Raw genomic sequence first — 18,755 nt, 5'->3', positions numbered from 1 at the left:
CAGTGCTTATAGGAGGTTTGATGACGTTACACTTCATGCAGTGACCGATGCTGCACTGAAAAGAATCTTTGATTAGGTTTACACAGAAAACACAGTTTTCAATTTGGTTTGATTGCTGGTAAAACTTTACCTATTTCCAGGGTGCACGGGGAAGACCAAAAAGATTGACCTCCAGCAACACTTGTATGTAGAGAAACTTTACTGGTAGACTTGCATGTTTCGGGTGGTAGCCATTCACCAGGGTCCCTGCCAAAGACTGAAACACATCGGTCAAACAAAGAGTGCTTTACAAGTGTTCGTATTTCACGTGTTGGCAGTAAGAATCCATCACGTTGTTGCCTGAACTCGATGCATCACAGCACCGAATCCAAAGGTCACCTTCTGTGTGATTTGGCGGCGCTGACAGCTTTGAGAACACTGAAGTATTTGATGGGATGAGAGAGGCGGTGTATCTGAGTCTCTAGTTTAACGGCTCATTCACACCGTGATCTTCACTTTAGTTTACACGGCATGCAGTTTTCAAGTACATGCAGCAGGACTAAAAAAGATGAGTCGTGGGAGGGAGGGAAGTGGATGAGAGTGGACGGCCTCTGTCAGGCCACTCACTCCACATCAACTTTGTAAAGGGCAAATCAATTCTTCTGACCCGAGAATTCCCTCGTTATCAGCGATCAATAAAGACGCTCCAGCGGTCACATGTCTGTTGGCATCTTGCTTTTTTGAGTCCTGTGTATCTGATCTATGGTGCAATATGTCCTTACAGTTGTTTTGAAAGAGGCTAATGGGCCATTTGTGACATATTTCAACCTGAGTGATAGTGCACCACCAACATTATGGTGTGGAATATGGGAGATTTTATGTCCACTGGTTATTTATTTTGGTAACAACCTGTTTTAATTTGTCTGAATGTGGTAAAAATGAGTATTTGTAGAGTTTTTATGCCACACACTTTGAAAAAGAAGCACATGTGACTTAATCCATGTATGTCTTTACAGAGGAGAGTGGACACCTTCTGAATCAGGTTAGCCAGGTTACAGCAACACATGCGTAGACTTGTTGTAACTGGCAGTTGTAATGCAACTTCATTAGCAGATTTATGAGTTTGTGCTTAAGTATCATCCGAGGTGGTAGAAATGTCAAGCATTTTGCAGGCTTTTGATCTTAAACCTAAGTAGAAAAGAGTTGAAGAGTAAAACTGAAGGGATTTCTGTTGCAGTCTACTTCACAAGGAGCTGGATTGTCATCAGGTTTGAGAGATTGTGGTAAAATAATTGACACAGACAGACTTCCTGGGAGGTCTGCAGCACAAAGCAGAGTATATTATTTAGAAGTTAATTCCTAGAAAAATGCACCAACAGCACAAATTTTGACTCCAGTTCAGCGACTCAGATTAGAGGACTAAAAGTAGAAATTATGGCTTCAAAGGGTCAACTCTGTACAGCTGTTTTATGAAGGTGGCTGAAAAAAAGAAGAGGCCAAAAATAGAAGAAGAAATCAAAGATTTTAATACTTTTTAATGCTGTAAAGTTGAGCATTTTAACAGGGGAGTCAGCCCCAAGTGGCCATTAGAGGAACTGCAGTTTTTGGTACTTCTGTGTTGGCGTCATCTTTTAGAGTTTCAGTCAACTGCCAGTTATATTTGGAGAGAAACAGCACTTTCAACTTGTTTTCAAGGACTTCTCAGAGGGTTTTGCATTAAAAAAACAAAAACAATCTGGATAGTTTGTGCAAAATCTCTATTTGATAGTTGCCAAACCTTTGTGTGTAAGATCTCCTGGTACAGCCAGACAGAAAGCCGGAGGATCACCGAAACCAGAAGCATTTATCCTCTGGAGGAAATTACTGTCTGTTCAGAATTTATGGAAATCCAGCATTGAGTTTGAGAGATAGGAGTCTGCACCTAATTGGTGGAGTAAGAGAACATGTGCTTCTAAAATGTACTACTGTGCATTTATGTGTGTGATGAATGATCTCTGTTTGGCTGTTAGGCTCTGCGTGTGTGTGTGTGGAGGTTGTTTTGTGTAACTGACATTTTTTTAAACATCCCTGTGGTGTAACAGTACATGTTAATATGCAGCCGTCCGGCTCGACGCACATGTGTGATGAAGAGGAGCTGTCTCCGTCTCTGAAAACAACCGTGTGGTGATTCATGTGTGTTTTGTTAGTGGAAAACATTATTAGAGCCTGGAGACGTTCGTGTGGTTGGATGTGACAACACTTTCAAATGCTGCAGTACAGCGAGTGAGGCAGAGCTTTGGACATGTTTTGAGAGCAGAGCCAGTGTTATCTCCAGACCGTATCCTGACAGCATGATTGAATCTTCATCATTTTCTGTCTGCCTCTTTAACCGTCTGTTCAGATCTTTGACCAAAGATTTTCTTCTTCTTTGTCTTCACAGATACGCGATGGCCCTCTACAACCAGCACGTCTGCCCTGTGAACAACTGGTACAGCACTCACACAGACACACAAACACACATATCAGGTTCATTTTAAAGACCATAGTATTGGTCAGCAGCTAATGTTGCTTCAAAGCACCAAAGAGACACAAGCTGCATCTCCACATCAGGAACGTTCCCAAAGAGACGAGGAAACTTTTGCCAAATTGTTTCCAGTGCAGTGACCAGAGGTCACTTTCACAGAGATAGATTTTTGACTGTGGATTAGATAAAAAAAAAGAGTCAGAGATGTCTACACTACACAAAGTGCTTCAGACCTTAAGCAGGATTGTTGCACAATTTCTCAAGACTGCATTCAACTGTTCAGCTCTGCTTGGTTAAACCAGACAATTCAGTTCACTTTCATTTAAAAAGCGCCAAATCAAATCACAAATCATAACAGTCATTTCAAGGTGCTTCATTTTGCAAGGTAAAGACCCCACAATAACAAGCACTTGGGCACAGTGGGAAAGAAAAAAATCCTTTCAACAGGAAGAAAGCTTAAAGATGCTAAAAACATTGTGACTTATGTACAAAAACATGTTAACTAATGAGTCCACTTGCAAAGCATCATCACTTAAACCAGAAGTTGAGATTTCTCCATTGGTTGAAACACTAATTTGTGTGATCTTCAGTGGCCTTTAATATAGATCACAGTGGAAAATATCAGGGTTCCTTGAGTGGAAATGCAGCTTCAGAGATAAATAGAGTGAATCTTGGATTTATATTTACAAACTAAAACTCCAGGGATGATAACAGTGATTTTCCTTATTTGCTGAATGAGTGAAGCAGCGAGTGTTGGATAACATTGTCATCATATCAGATTAGAAGTTGATAAGTTCTCTGAGTGTTTGTAAAAAACAAAATCAGCCAAATCAAATAATGAGGGTTAAAGATTCACTCTGTGTGTTTACCTGTAAACAGGAGCGTGTCCTTAACAAATAAAAACACATAAAACAGACTTTCTCTCAAGCTGTGTTCGGGGTTTGCTTGCTCTCCACGGGTACTGTGTTACACTCTGACCAGTCTAGGGTGTACCCTGCTTCTCAACATATGGCCACTGGGATATTGGGACCACATATCTCCATAGTGCTGTATCTGCAAATATATGTAGATTTAGGCCCTGTCTACATGCATATACAGGTATCTTAGTAAATACAGGTATATATTTATAGATAAAATGTTACAAACCCAGTTTTTAACATTTGTAATGCAGGAATGTAGTTTGCTATTTTGCATTTGAGTTAAATGAGACATCGGTTTGAGTCACTTGCATACAAATGGAGAATAGAAATCAAAATAAAAACAAAGTATGCAGCTGAACATTAACTGTGTTACATAAAAGACCTTTCACCTGAAAACATTTTGGGTTAATTTTCTACCGTCATTTGCGTACAGTAAGAGCGCTATCATGCCAAATGTGTCGCAGCTGATGCTCAACCATTAACAGAGTTTTCAACACGTTTGGTCACTTCAGTTTGCCTGAATTGACATTGATCTCGTGTGAAACACTAAGATCACATTTTTATTTTTACTCAACCTTTTTTACTGGGAGTTAGACAACCTACATTTCGATGATCCCATGTAAGCAGTACTTGGCGACAGTGGAGAAGAAGAACTCACTTTTAACAGGAACAAACCTCCTGCAGATTCAGGCCACAAACAGCAAACGTCAGTCAATAAACATAATGACATAAAGTAGTGGAATGGAAACACATGGAGACTAAAAAGATGAGAGTGGAGAAGAAGTGCGTGGCATCATGGGAAATCCCCCAACAGTGTGGGCCCATAACAGCAATACTCCGGAGTCACCTGATCAAGCCCATCTCGGATAGGTGGGGGACACAGTGTACAGGTTGCCATTGTATTGCTGAACCAACACACAGAGACAGATGACCAATCACATTCAGCTAACCGCACTAACTGCATGTCTCTGGACTGTGGGTGGAAGCTGGAACCTGTAGCGAACTCACGCATCCATGCAGAAAGGCCTCGGCTAGGTGGTGCATTCGAACTCCAACACCAGTGACCATGCTGTCCCAAGTCTGAAGCATAATCCTGAAAAAGGAGATGGGGCTGATAGTTGAAGGCCTCCCATCCTACTTTAAGAAATTCGAGCAACCGCAAGAAATTCGGCACTCTGAGAGATAACGACTGAATCATGTTGAATAACTGAAATAAATGGATGCACATGTGTGTTTTTCTAGGGTTTACAATGAGTCCTGTGTGGAGCCGCTTCCATTACAGAGGGGACCTGTACTGTGTTGCACCCTGGACAACATACCACTCATCAGGTCAGTGAGCCCACCTCTGCGGGTGTTACAGGTGGACTTTAATTTCCATGCTAAGCTGCTGCTGCTGTTTGCTTACCTGCTAAACTCCTGGTTTCTTGTAACATTTGGGAACTTCAAAGAACAGAACGGCTGCACGTTGCAGTCATTCCTGCCCTATCCTTCATTAAACCACAAAGAGGAAGCAGACTGATGGTCCTAGTTCTGCTTTTGCAGTAATAACAATTTCACTGAAACACAAAAAAAGTTATGCTGTACACATGATATGACCACAGATGTCAGATGATGTGACACAGCAAACCGCCCTGCTGTGGTCAGTGGTTTATTTTCGAGGATGGCTGCTTTTGTTCAGTTGGAGCAAGCACGTGCTTGATTTTTGGTCCTTTTCTAAAAAAAGAAACAAAATTTTCCTGTTTTACTAAAACTACTAATTGAAATAACACAAGAAAAGCTGCAAAAGTAAGAGGACAGTCATTTTTAAAACACACCAGCAGAAATGTGGAGCCACGGACATCAAACAAAGTCTTCAGAAAGTCGTTGAACTCACAGAATATATTTATGCAAGCCAAATATCAAAGTGTCAGAGCTGGAAAAACAAAGTTTCATCATGATAGATAAGGCAGAGGAAATGCTACTGCATGACTGTTTTAAAGTGCAGGTAAAGAGGCTTTTATAGGACACGAACCAATAAATCCAAGGTAGTTTTTTATTTTGGGGATTAAATTAAAGCAAACTCACATCTAGCCCTCAGTGTAAGCTCACTGACCCAATTTAAGCATCTGACATCCATGAAATAGGGACTAACAAGCTACGAAAGTTCAGAGTTTAAAAACCTGCCTGCTTCAACCTGTAAATCCTTGTGAACTGTCAGGAATCCACGAGATCTGCAGCTGTTCATGGGGCTGAAAATCAGTTTTTGTTTCCATGCAGCGTTACAAACATCAGCTGAAACTGTTGCTTTAGGGTTTGCAAGTCTTACATGTAGCTCCAGAAAGTGATGTCGTCCGCTTCTTTAACTAATCCGGTTTCAGATAAACTGCAGTGATATTTGGCGAGCAGCTGCAGTGAAGATCGTGATCTTAGATAAGTCCGCACTTGCCCGAGCGAGGCTCCTCCTCACCTCTGCAGAAAGAAAGGCTTTTGTTAAGTGCTTCACAAGTCTTATGTTCCCCCCACAAAAACATCCAGGGTGCTGAATAAGTGTTGCTGACAAGATTAAAATCTAATCGGCTTATTGTGTCTAGATGGGAAAATGTTTTGGATGCTTTTGAGCTGGAGATACAGATGTGTGTCCTTCTTTCTGACCTCCCACAAAGACTCTATATTTATAGAAAAAATGCTGGCAGGTTTTTAGTATCACAGAGCAGCTAAGCACACAAATATGGGTTTTCCAGTTGTGCACAGTAAAAAAAAAAAGTAAAATATGGAGAAGGGGGTATATGACAGCAAGCACAGGGGGTCGTAGTTTGAGTACAGCCCATACTAACCACCCTCCTCTCCTCTGTGTTTCCATTGTAGTAAATGTGGAACTCTGCCACCTGAAAGCTGCTTTTTCAGCCTCATATGCAGCACCGGATCCTTTATGGGTAAGAACCAGGATGGTTTTGGTCTACAAATATTCAGCTTTTATAGTATTTTTTCTTTTTTTACTCTCGTACATATTTACCCAACATCTTGGTTGAACAGGACTTGTTTTTTCAGCTGGAGAGGCTCCGGCCAACTTTCTGTTCCCCAGAATCCACGGCCAGCTCTGGCCTCAGCCCTCAATCTGAGAGAAAACTTCAATCTAGGCCATCGATACTGCTTTTTTCTGAATAAAATGACCCACAAGCATTCACCCTCTGACCATACGGACAGCTACTCTGTGTGCCAAAAGCATTGATTTTCTGTGGTTTGCTCAGGGTTCGTTGCCCGGTGTGCAGAGGGTATATTGGCTCTTTTTCTATATTTGCTTTAAAAATGTTTGCCAGGATTCTGATAATGTACACTCAGGGAATTCACCCTGATCAACTTTTTGGAAATGCATAAATGGAAGTTTGCCTCAAAGGAATGCAGTTCTTTCCAGATTTGAAAGCGACTGTAGGAGCCTCAGTCAGACACAATTTCCTGGTGTTGGGAGCTTCCTGTGATCCAACGTGAACTCACACACATTTTGCAGTATATTGTCAACCCTTTGACCCGAGTGTCCTGGACTGAAGCTGCCTATTTGCTCTCTATACAGAGCCATTTATTTAAGGTGACCTCTCCCCTGTGAACACCAGGTTCATGCTGCTTTTCTGAGAAAATGCTGGAATTTGGGCAAGTTTAAAAACCTGTTAACCCGTTCCAGCTCAGGCTTTTTCCCTGAACCAGATTTATCTCAGAACTTGGCTGTTAACACACAGTCACTGTTTTTCCATCCATGGGGCACAAAAGTTTTTCAGGGCTTCGTGTTGGTGTTTTGTCATTGTGGCAAAAGACACGAAAATCAGAGAAAATAGTCTGAAACAGCGACAAAGACTTGAGAAAAATAAGCTTTAGAGCTTAATAGAAAACTTTACTTCTCTTGTTTTTCGCTCTCTTGCTTTTGTCACTTTCTATTTCATTAGACCACAGATGCCTGATACGTAGCTCTCAAAATCTGTCTTAAATTGACAAAAGCGCACCAAACATTTGTGCCCTGGTGTGTAACTTTGCGATCCTGGTCCGTGGTGTCCCGACCCCGGGCTGAGCAGTGCTCTTTCCAAGTCAAGGAATGACAACATCTTAATTTGACTTGAAGGATAATAGATAAATACTTAAAGGAAGGACCTCTTGTTCTCTTTGCAGGAATACAGGAACAACAAGTTCGTTCCTGTAATTACCATTTTTATGGATGATTTCGGTGAAGTCTGCAAAAATTAGGGTTTGTGAGCGAGCTCATTTCTCCCACATCAAAAGCTTTCCTTCTTTTTTTATTCCCCTTTCATAAACAATGCTCAGTTTATATTGGTGGGGGAGTTTGTTTAATTCAAAGGTGTAGTGTGAGGTTAGAAGAATGGTAAATGTCAAACTCCTGCTGTGCAGCAGCCCAAGAAACGCACGCCTAACCCAGAACCCAAAACACGGAGTCTTATCGTGGCGTGCACTCGATCGCCACAAACGGACCACTGTGCTCGCTGCTGGACAACCCACGGGAACATCAAAACAGTCGCTCTCTGCAGTTTGCAGGGAGATGAGTGCCAGATGTGAACGGCATGATGATCAGACAGGAGGGTGGGAGAGCCGTGTGAAACTGCTGCGAAGCTTTGAAGGCGACGTTTCATAAACAGACATCAGGAATCTGCTCACACAGGGATGTGCAGAATCATCAAGCTTTAGCTTTGAGCACAACTAAAGGTTTATTCTGTGCAGTTTGGGCATTGGAAGTCTTATAGTTGCAAAAATGATGGTGTGGCTAAAGCAGGGACCTGAGTTGGCACACACCTTGAAATTTGATTTGCCTTTGCATGTTCTTCCTGTGCTTGCATGGCGTTTCTCTTGGTACTCCAGTTTCCTCCCACAGTCCCAAAGATATGCATGTTAAATTAACTGGTGATCATTTCAATGTTGCAGGTGGAGATAGTAGCTTTATCTATAATCATACTGTAAGGATACTAGTACTGATTCCCCTGCACATCACACCTTCAGCAGCTACTTGGCCCTGGAAAGCCATGCCATGAAGCTCCTGGTGCACAGCTGTTGTGCTGATGTTACTGCCAGAGGAGGTTTGGAGCTCTGCATTTACTGATTCAGCAGAGCACTGGGGATTTTTCTAGATGCTTCAGCACTCTGTGTCCCCGCTCTGTAACTTTACATGGACGATAACCCTTTAACCCTCAGATTAACCCTTTACATCACAAATGTTTGTCAAGGCAGACCGAATGGCTAAGTTCTTCAGTTTATACACCGGTGACAATGGCACTGAAAACACCTGAATTAAAAGATTAAGAGGTGTGGGCTAAAACCTTTGTCCGTACACTGCCTGTCAGTAAAATAAGAAGGAATTAATGTTTTAAAATAAACAGTGTGGAGTACAAAACGCAATATTTGCATCTTTAACGTAGTAGAATCGAGGCAAAAAGTAGCATAACATGGAAATACTTGAATAAGCTGCAAGTATACTGAACTAGTACTTCAGTGAAGTACTTGAGGACATGTACTTTGTTATAAACTGTAATCCAGTGATGCTAGAATTTTGTAAGACTATCTGTGCTGTTAATCTGACTCTGTAGTGAATTGAATGGACCAGCAGCGTCACCCTTTTAGTACAAATGATGCAAGCCTTCTGTCTGCTGCCTCCAAGCAGCCTAAGCAAATCAGTTTCAGAGAGGACTAAGCTTCATGCTTGTTGCCCTGAGGTTATTTTTCTGCTCTGTAGAGATGGAGCTCATCCCGCTGGAGCAATCATAAACACCTCAGGTAGAGTTTGTAGTGTGAGCTTCTCTTCCTGGAAGAGAAAAAAAATGTGGTTACATAACTTTTTGACCAACAAAAATGGTCCTTTCTTCCCGATTTGTCATTTCCTTTTTTCCTCGCCTCCTCCAGTGATGCTGATCGGCCTGCTGCGCTACGCTCACGTGATCGAGAAGCACCAGAACTGCATCCTCAACACCGCCGGCCTCTCCGCCGGGTGGCTCTGCGCCGCGGGGCTCATCATGGTGGGAAACTTCCAGGTAATTAATCCAGTCAGAGTCAATGAGATCAAAAAAGTCTGGATAATGTTTGTCAGCACAGTTTTTCATAGACTCACAGCACACGAGCAGCAGTGACAGTAAATATCTGTTCACGCTGACCTTCGCCCACAGCTCTCATCCCTGCCTGTGTAATCATTCACTTCATGTAAATCAAGGGTGATAATAGTGGAAGTTTTTTATTCTTCTGCAAACTTTAACTCCTCTCTTTAGGAGAGATCCCTGTAAAAGAGTCGCACGTGGTTTTAGGCAGACTCTGTTCAGAGGATAGGATCCTGCAATTATTCCTAAACAACTTAATGTTTATCCTCACAGTTAAATGAACTCAAATTTTATGAACTCTGTCCCAGTTTCATTCAGAATCCTGCCAATTTTCCATCTGATCGACTTTACAGGGGAGAGAAACTGGGATAGTGGGCCTGACAGGCCCCAAATCATTCTTATGCAATCGTTCAACAACATCAATTGAGGGGTGATATTTATACGTGAAAGATACAAAAGCAAAAATCCTGCAAAAAAAGCTGCAAAAAGTAAGTTACATAATCAGAGATGGAAATCTCACTGTGTGTGATTCACGGCACCTCCGGCTATTGTGCAGCTGCTTTCTTTGAAACTGAGGTGGAAGCTTGTAATCCATGTGTAGCCTAAAAACAAACTAATCTGGGTGCACTGTTTTTTTTCCTGCAACATAACACTTGCTGGTTTTAGAAAATGTATTAACACCTGGGTAACTTTGTGCTTTTCCACATTTACTGCAGTGAAGTAGGAGGTAGAACGGGCTTGATGCCGTGTTCAGGCCACACAGCAGAGATAAGACTTCATGATTTATGGGTCAGTTGAAAGCAGAAGGCCTGAATGTAACAAACAGCATGGAGGTAATTTAAGTGATGACCATGAAGAAGGTCAGACTGACCTGCCTCCCCTCAGCCAGAACAGAAACTCAGCTAATGGGCAGCTAATCTCTGAGGGAAGAGGGAAGCACATACCAGTCTGTTGAATGAAACAACTTTCACCTGCATCCAGACTTTGAGATACCATTCAGGATCACCACTTTGTTCATTTAAGTCCACTGTAAACCAAACTATGATTTGAGGGACTGTATTTGTTTGGAATCAAACGCTCTTTTCAGGACAGATTTTTTATCCTGACATGAGAAAAACAGAGTTACCAGGATAAAAGACCTAACCTGTATGCATTTTTTCTCTAACTCCTCCCCTTATGTTGCACCTGAAGTTGACTGAGACTCTTCTTTCATTTTTTCATTCATAAAGTTGATGTTAAAGCTCATATCTCATTAATTGTGTCTGTGCAAACACTGAGTTAGCAGTAACCTTTATTAAACAGTTTCTCCTCTGTAAGATCTGCCATGTATCAACTAAAGGCTCTCATGTAAATAAACCTACAGTAGAGGCTCCAATGCATATTCCCAAGGACTGACTAATACCTGGGTGGTGGGATTATGGTGTGTTTATACATCCATGGGCTCCAATGTGGATTGAAGGCAGCTGTGAAAGGCCAGAGTGGGGAGAGGAGGCAGCGAGGGGAGCAAACAGGAGCGAGTGTTAAAAACTCAGAGCTGTGTGTAATTTTCACGCGTTGTTTATACAGTTAATGTTCCAAGAACATCAGTGCAGCTGACACGATCACATCGTTGTGATGTAATTTCTATTTAACAGCCGTGTCAGCTTCTATATAAAGCTCAGGGCAGATTTCCTGGCTTCAAATAAATCATTTTGGGTTCACAAGTCCTTAAAAAGGTTGGTTTTCATAGTCAAGATTAGTAAAAATGTATCCATGTGTACATCGCTGTGTATCTGTCTATAAAAAACAGAAAATCCTTAGTAGATGTTAAGAAACCAGGAACTTTTCCACTATTTCATTTTTTCTTTAATCTATTAATCTATAATCTTACATCCATTGCCTACCTTTTTGTAACATGGATACTCATGTGTGCAGCCTTTATCAGTAAACGTAAAGCTATAAAACTTTATAAAAATACAGTTAAAAGTCCAAAATTGACACCTTTGGGCTGGTTGTGGCTGAGGACATAGAGCAGGTCATCCGATGGTTCGATCCCTGGTATCCAAGTATCTTGGACAAGAGACTGAAGCTGCTGTTTGAGCAGCGAATAATTGTGTGTTAGATTGAAAGGACTTGGGTGTAGAAAAAGTTCTTGTAGGCGAATAAGTCGGTGAATGAGGCGTGCTGCGGTCCTTTTACTGTTCCTTCACATTTTTGAATGCTGTGCAGTGGATTGGAGAGTCTGCTGGTCCGATTTTGGCCCCTGGACCTTATGTTTGACACCTCTTTCCTACAGCAACATTAACTTTCATAACTATTTTCACAAACCTGTTACCAAGCCCTTCTCCAGCTTCACACAGCCTCGTCAAGCATCAAAGACATGAAGTTACACAATGACCCAGTGTGCACCTCAGCCTGCGGTGCAGCCCATTGTTCAGCAAACGTGGCTACGTGCACGCACTGCAACTCTGTCTCTCATTCCCATTTCAATCGAGTCTTCGAAAAATCGAGTTACGAGCTTACGAGCTGGATTATGTCCTTTCGCACCGCTGTGAATGTTGGATTGGCGTATACGGGGTTTCTGCTGCGTTGCGGTTGCAGAGCCTCTGATGATCCTCGCTCCTGCAGACTCGCAGCTCTTTGTAGAGCTTCCAAGCACATTTCCTTTTGATGTTCTGTTTGTTTTGTCTGGAAATTGTCTCGCTGTGGTATTGTGATCATAAAAACAAAATTTTGGCTGCGTGTTGTGCGTCTGTGTTTCTGCCCTCGGTACACTCGAGCGTGGTGTAATGTAAGGGCGTGCTCTCACGACAAAGCGCCCGTTCATTTTTCAGAAAAAAGCTCAATCTTTGGCTCACCTTTTCTTCTGATTCATAGAAGATGGCTTCATTAGAGAGAAGAGCTGCAACACATGCACCAACGTGTAGGTTTTTACAGCAGATGCTCAGGACACACATGCATACATTAGGGTCGCAGCGCAAGCTCCTTTATTTCTTGGTGCTTCAAGTTCTGACTTGCACGAAATCTTCTGTTAAACCTGTGCTGATTTGGTTTTGCCAGGAATGCAGCACCGGTGCAGCGTCTGAATGTCACCGCGATAATAATGAATGTTTTTAGTTTGCAGATCAGAGGAAAGAAACGTATAAGAGGCAAAAGAAAACTACGTGCAGTCAACTGTGTCACTTGATTTCTTGATTTTTACTGCAGAACATGTCACTGAGACATGTTGGACTTTTTAATCCAATGCATTTATTTTACAGCTCTAGATGTATCCTACACTCAATTTAATATGCAATACATGTGAGGTGTGTACGGTATGTTAAGGACTGTTTAATATTACTTCACAGCACTTCAAAGACACAAATTACATGAAAGGTTTTCCTTATTTCTGCATTCTTTGCCTTTCCTAATCTTCTTGTCACTGCAGGCAAACACAGGTGCATTACATTAACTTTAATTTAAACCTGTAATCACTGATTCAGATACTTTAGGGGAGACAAAAGTCATGTTTGCAAATGTAAAGGCTCTGATGTGATCAGTGTGCTCTGGTCCATTTTGTACTTTGAAGGATTGTTGTCCTTGAGCTCAGAACCAGCTGATTCTTGCTGTGTTAGGATTGCTGATTTATCTATCTATCTAGCCACTTTGCAGTGGAAACAAAGCTGCATCATCTTTGTTGAAACGCGCTAACATGATGCATAAAATTGAGCATATCGTTAGTTCAGGTAGGAGGTGAAGCAGTCGGACACATCATGAACAGATCAGGTGGAGGAGGGTTGCAAAGTGGCTTGCAGAGACACAGCAGCTGTGGGCCGGCTAATATAGCAGGCCAAAGATTCACCAGTTGGATGAGCTGTGGTTTGATGATCAGCTGATCTGGGACTATAGCTGCACAACTAGGGATAGCATAATGAACTCACAGGGCAATGTGAGTGTGTGTCATCTTGTACTGGTTGTACGTAAACACAATGTCTGCACTGATTTTGAGACTAAATAAAGTACAGATCCAGCAACATTTGTGCAAAGAAAGTCCCAATAGAATAAAGTAGACAAACTGTGGGCTGATTAAAAAGATTGGAGTACTTCAGCTTCTACTGTGCGTGTGCATGTGGCGGCCGTCTGAGCTGTTTTGACATAGAAGTGATAATATTCAGGCACGTGTGCACGCTGCCAGAGGTCACAGTAATGCAGGGAGGCTGGGGTCTCAGGTTACTGCTGCCCTGTCTCTGCACATGTGGGCCCCCTCAAATACATCTCAGAGTCACTGCACAGTGCAGCCTCAGTTCTTTTCATCCATTCGCCCACCATCGATTAAGGGCGACCCTCCCCTGCTCGCCGATTGGCCGTGGCGCCCTCCTCCCTCCCCCTCTATGCTCGGTCTTATATAATGAATCGCAGTGTTTCCCACAGTGTAAACATGGCAGACGTCTTGAGTGATATGGGCTCATATACTGTAGAAGCACGCATGGCTCTGACACAATGATAAACAGCTTCATCCAGTCTGTTTATGTCTCAGAGAAAGAAGGGTGAATGCTGAACTGGAGTTTCAGGAAATCACGAATGATGCAGCCAAGAGTCTGCGTGGAAAAGGAAAATTTCTGCAGCATTGTTCTGCATCATGCATCGTTCCACAAAGAGCTTATTGTGGTCTCATTCATCGGTGGTATGTCTGCATTTTTAAACCTTTATCATCCCATGTCCCAGGTCTTATTCCACAGTGCCTGACACAGTAATTCATATGTACATTTTCAAGATCATTTCAAGACCTCCAGGAGTTATTTTAGCTTTGAAGGCTCTTTATTATTAATCAGAAGAGATTTATGACCTTTATTCCAGTCGTCACAATCACCAGAAAAACCCAAAAAGTTAGCACCAACAATAAGGTTTAAATCACACATAGACACTGAATAAAGATGGACGTAGGAAACACCATCGAAATGTTTGCTGAGACTTGCTTCTGCAGCATGAAGCTGAGCAGATGACCTGAGCAAAGTGTGGATCTGACTGAGAAACCCGAGAACCCTGCAGGCCGATACAGTAGTGCAAAAACACGTGGGAATAATAACGCACCATAATTCACAAAATAAAGATAAAGCTGTGTTAAACACATTTTGTAGTCCATGTTCTGGGTGTTGTAGTTTCTGTGCACAGTGCTCATCATTTCTCCTTCGCTCCTTTCCTTCGCTTCGTGATGTTTTCCGTCGAGGTCGAGGAAAAGTGGTTAGGAAAAGCAGGTAGGCGGTCCTTTTTTGGACTGTTCTCTTTACACTGTTGTCAGTTTTACTTCTTGTCTTTCTTCGTGACCCCTTCTTGGTAATTGTTTGTTTCTAATAAGTGTCCTCAGGACATAAACCTCCTGCTGCACAATTCCTCATTTTCTCAGTATTTTTCCTTGTGTTTGTAGTTATTTCCTTCTGTGTGACCTGTTGCCTGGATTGTTTGGCCTCCCTGACTGCCCTTTGGTATATGGCTTGTTTTTAGGATTTTACACAGCCTCAGCTTACCTGTCAACTGTCCTGCATTTGACTCCTCTTCCTCTGTTCGTATGTGAAGATTTATCTATCTTCCTGCTCGCCCTTCTCTTTGAATCAGTTTTATAATTAATGCTGAGATGAATATGAGAGGATACGACCCACATAAAAGTAGCTCATGAACAAAAAACTTTCAGATGCTTGGTGTAAGCACAATTATAACTCAAGCTGAATGAGTATTTGTTTGTTCTCTGGGTCTCTTCCCTGTGGTCAGACGGCTTAAACCGCTGCTTTTCCTCCATGATAAACCACAAGTCCAGGCTCAGGAGATGTGTCGTCATAAAATCAGCTGCTGTATTTGAAAACGTGCTCTCACAGACTGCAGGAGAAAATATTAAAAATGAACTTCCTCCGTCTGTGATGCTGAAACGAGATGAGCTCATGGCAGTGACGGGTAATCTTCCGGCTTGTTATGTGTGGAGTTCGAGCTGACACCGTGTCGCCTCCTCCAGTGCCAGAGATGATAATGGTGATGATCCAGCTTCCTTTGTAAATTAGTATCATTACAGCTTCCTGTGACAGATGATTTGGTAACAGTGCTGGGTCACAATGACCTCTGTTTGTATTTCTATCAGCTTTGTTTTGTCCTGATGTTCCCACAAGAAGACTGTGAGGTGTAAATGATATTCTGCTGAGTAAAGGACTTGTTTAACTTCCATCTCCAGATTTATACTAAAGCCTGAAGGCGTATTTGAGAGAAATACATCCAGTAATCGATTTATGTTACATTTGTTAATGTAACACAAATTTCCCAGAGTCGTTAAGATATTTTGGTTTACACAACAAATTTAAACCTCACCCAGTCAACAGGGTGGCAGTGTTCATCCTCCGGTTAATGTGATTTTCAGTGCAGAAAATCAAATAAAGCCTGGTGCTGAGCTCACATCAGTCAAACAGTGGCTGCTATATGATGATGTTGAGCATTATGAAAGACAGTTGGTGATATCACATGAATTTATTTTGTCCTAAACACAAAAAAGGAGGATTTTAGTTGCATTTAAAATACTGCTGTCAGCGTTAATCTCGTTAAAATGACGTTAACGCCATAACCGCATTAATGCTGCAAATCACCGTTAGCGAGTTAGCGTGGATCGCTCCGTGCGTGGGGCTGGACGGCGTCAACGCGTTAGCGTGGGTAGCTTGTTAACGTGTTAGCGGCGTGCTCTCATAGTTCTCATAGTGGATGAGAAAGACCGACTATGTCTTTCTCTTCCGTGCTGTGTTTCTACTTCCAGGTCCTCAGTGTAACAGTTTTTGTTTATCCGCCTGTTTTGTTTTCTTTTTTTTCAGGTGGATTTTGCTAAAGTCCTTCACTACGTGGGAGCTGGGGTCGCCTTCCCCTCCAGCATGCTGTTTGTGTGCCTTCAGTCGGCTCTGACCTACAGACTGGCCAAGACCCAGGAGGAATACTGGATAGGTCACATACGAGTGGGGATGGCCCTGCTGGCCCTCATCGCCCTGGTGCTCAGTATCCTTGAAGCTTATCTGTGTTTCTTCCAGCACTACAGTACATTTTTAGTGAAACAGTTCCCTAACACATAGGTTGCTTGCATTTATTTATTTGCTTGTTTAAAACCACATTCAGTGGCATAGATACCCTGCAGGGTTGTGTCAGAGCTGGATGAGAAAGATTTATTTCGAGACCTGGCACCCTCTAGTGGCTGTAGGACCTATGGCAGCGTAAGTTGTAGATTTATGGAGCCACAGAGACAGGAACAAGGAGCTCAGGGTGAATGGATGGGTCAATATAACTATAGTTTTTCTTTCTCTTTCATGATGGTTAAATGAGCCAAAAAAAGGTTATGTATTATTGCACATTATTTGTTACTTTTCTTAAAAGTAATGAAAGTGACTTGTTACAGTACTGATTACATGACTTTTGCATTAAGAAGAGAACTTAAGACCTTTTTTAACATATTTAATGACATAATTGTAAGTGTGGTAGCACTTTAGTAGTTACTTTATGATCCATTATACTTAACACAGTTTGTTCCCCAAAATTTACTAAAAGATGCATTTGTAGATAATCAAACCTTTAAAACAGCATGAATGGGTTGCAGGGATATATTAGGGAGAAAAGGGTCATTTTGCTTCACAATAACTGGCCTTGTTTGTGCATAAATCCTGAGAAACTCAGCTTTGTGCAATAAATCAGCACATTAGTATAAAACTAATTTCTTGTCTGTCTGCACACGTGACTTCATAGTGTTTAAAATCCAGCACATTTATAATGTATGGTATGTTGCATTGCCCCCTGCTGGAGAGCACACAGCCTTACAAACATGACTGAAACCAAATGCTCACTTGGAGTTTTTGGTTATGAAGATTATGTGTCTGATGAGTTTATTGCTGTCAAGTCTGTAAGGAAACATTTAGGGATAAAACATCTGCAATGCACCTTTAAAAGGCAGGTCATCAAGGTATTGATGGTATTGATTGGAGTCTATGTGAGGCTTGCATTCAGACACAGGAAACCTTTTACTGGCTGTTAATGGTAAAGGTAAACCATCACTTTTTTTAAGGTGGGCCTTTGTGTTAGAGGGTCAGGTTTGACCACAGGTCAATGTGATGGTGAAGCCATCTTAATATTAACAGCACAGGACCGAATTCAAAGTAGCGACCAGTACGTCTCAGTACGTGAGCAATAAAAACAATGTCAAACTGAACCACTGTGCAGCCGTTGCTCGCCTTAACCCTCTGATCACCAGGTGGGGGTTTTTTCTGCCAGGAGAGCTATGCCCTGCAGCACGCCTCCGCCATCTTTGAGTGGATCTACTGCTCGATCATCATGTTCTTCTACGGGACTTTTGCCTTTGAGTTCGGGGGCATGTCGGGGGACACCCTGATGGTGCTCTCCAAAGGCGGGGCGATGCAGAGCTTTTCCACCTCTGACCACAAGACAGAGGTCGGCGGAGCCGGCCACCACCAGCCAGAGAGCTTATCGATCCTGTGACTTAACTACGGTGTGTTTGAGAAAAACTGGAGGTGAAAGAGTAACAGAGTCTAGAGGCTGGATGCTGCACCCTGCATATCACCACACTCACTACTACAAAGTGCCAAAGCTGCTCTCCTCAGCAGTGACCAAAGACTGACAGACTTCTGTCCTGCAAAGCGTTGCACAAAACCAACAATGCCTGTGCGAACACAAACACCAACAAAGAAACACACACGAGCACACCCACAGTCCTTAATGTTTGGTTTAATTGTCTCAGAGTAACAATCGGTCTCTGAAAGTGCCTCAGATGTCGCTCCTCGCTGCGCGCCGTCAGTCCTGGAGCCTTGCATTGTTTCTACTCAGGAAGTTTTGTTACACAATCAGGTTTCTCTCCATACCTCCGCAGCAAAATGAGGGTTTCCACAAACATCAGACAGCAGGTGGGCTTCATGTGCGACAACTAGCCTCTCCTATCAAAGTAGCTTAAAGATGTAAATGTTATTCTAAGCTGAATTTCAACACTTGGTGCAACTGTTTAAGGCAACATTGCCCATGTAGCTCTCTCATATTTCCCAGATAAGCTCAGTTTTGTTTTGTCTTTTGTTGTTTCTTATTTCAGCTCATTGCCAAAAGAAATGCTGTATAATTTCTCTTTAATGGGACCAAACTATGAAGGTGAAACATTGATATGTTTAACATCTTTAATTTCATCATACGCGGAAATACTTTATTTAAATTGTATTTCTTAGAATGTACACTGAAAGTAAAACAATAAAACAGTTAATATGAAATGATGCAGTGTGTGCACACATAATGGGTTGTGGTTAGCTTTAGATATACAGGAATCCA

General features: G+C 42.2%; 1 protein-coding gene across 1 annotated transcript in view; it reads left to right on the top strand.

The window, feature by feature from the left end:
• The window catches only part of LOC102301375 (transmembrane protein 150A), a 29,779-nt gene extending 11,082 nt beyond the window's left edge, over positions 1-18,697 (top strand). The window contains exons 3-8 of the mRNA XM_005913748.3: positions 2,399-2,446; positions 4,645-4,731; positions 6,247-6,314; positions 9,274-9,401; positions 16,262-16,439; positions 17,680-18,697. Of these exons, the coding sequence (XP_005913810.1) occupies positions 2,399-2,446; positions 4,645-4,731; positions 6,247-6,314; positions 9,274-9,401; positions 16,262-16,439; positions 17,680-17,924 (754 nt within the window). The 3' untranslated portion in view covers positions 17,925-18,697. The remainder of the gene's footprint in view (positions 1-2,398; positions 2,447-4,644; positions 4,732-6,246; positions 6,315-9,273; positions 9,402-16,261; positions 16,440-17,679) is intronic.
• The last annotated feature ends 58 nt before the right edge of the window (positions 18,698-18,755 follow it).

The sequence above is a fragment of the Haplochromis burtoni genome, unplaced genomic scaffold, assembly GCF_018398535.1.
Source record: "Haplochromis burtoni strain Fernald_Lab_line unplaced genomic scaffold, NCSU_Asbu1 Contig_6, whole genome shotgun sequence".
Lineage (NCBI taxonomy): Eukaryota > Metazoa > Chordata > Actinopteri > Cichliformes > Cichlidae > Haplochromis > Haplochromis burtoni.
The sequence above is the reverse complement of the archived record's forward strand: the minus strand, read 5'-3'. Positions and strand labels throughout refer to the sequence as shown.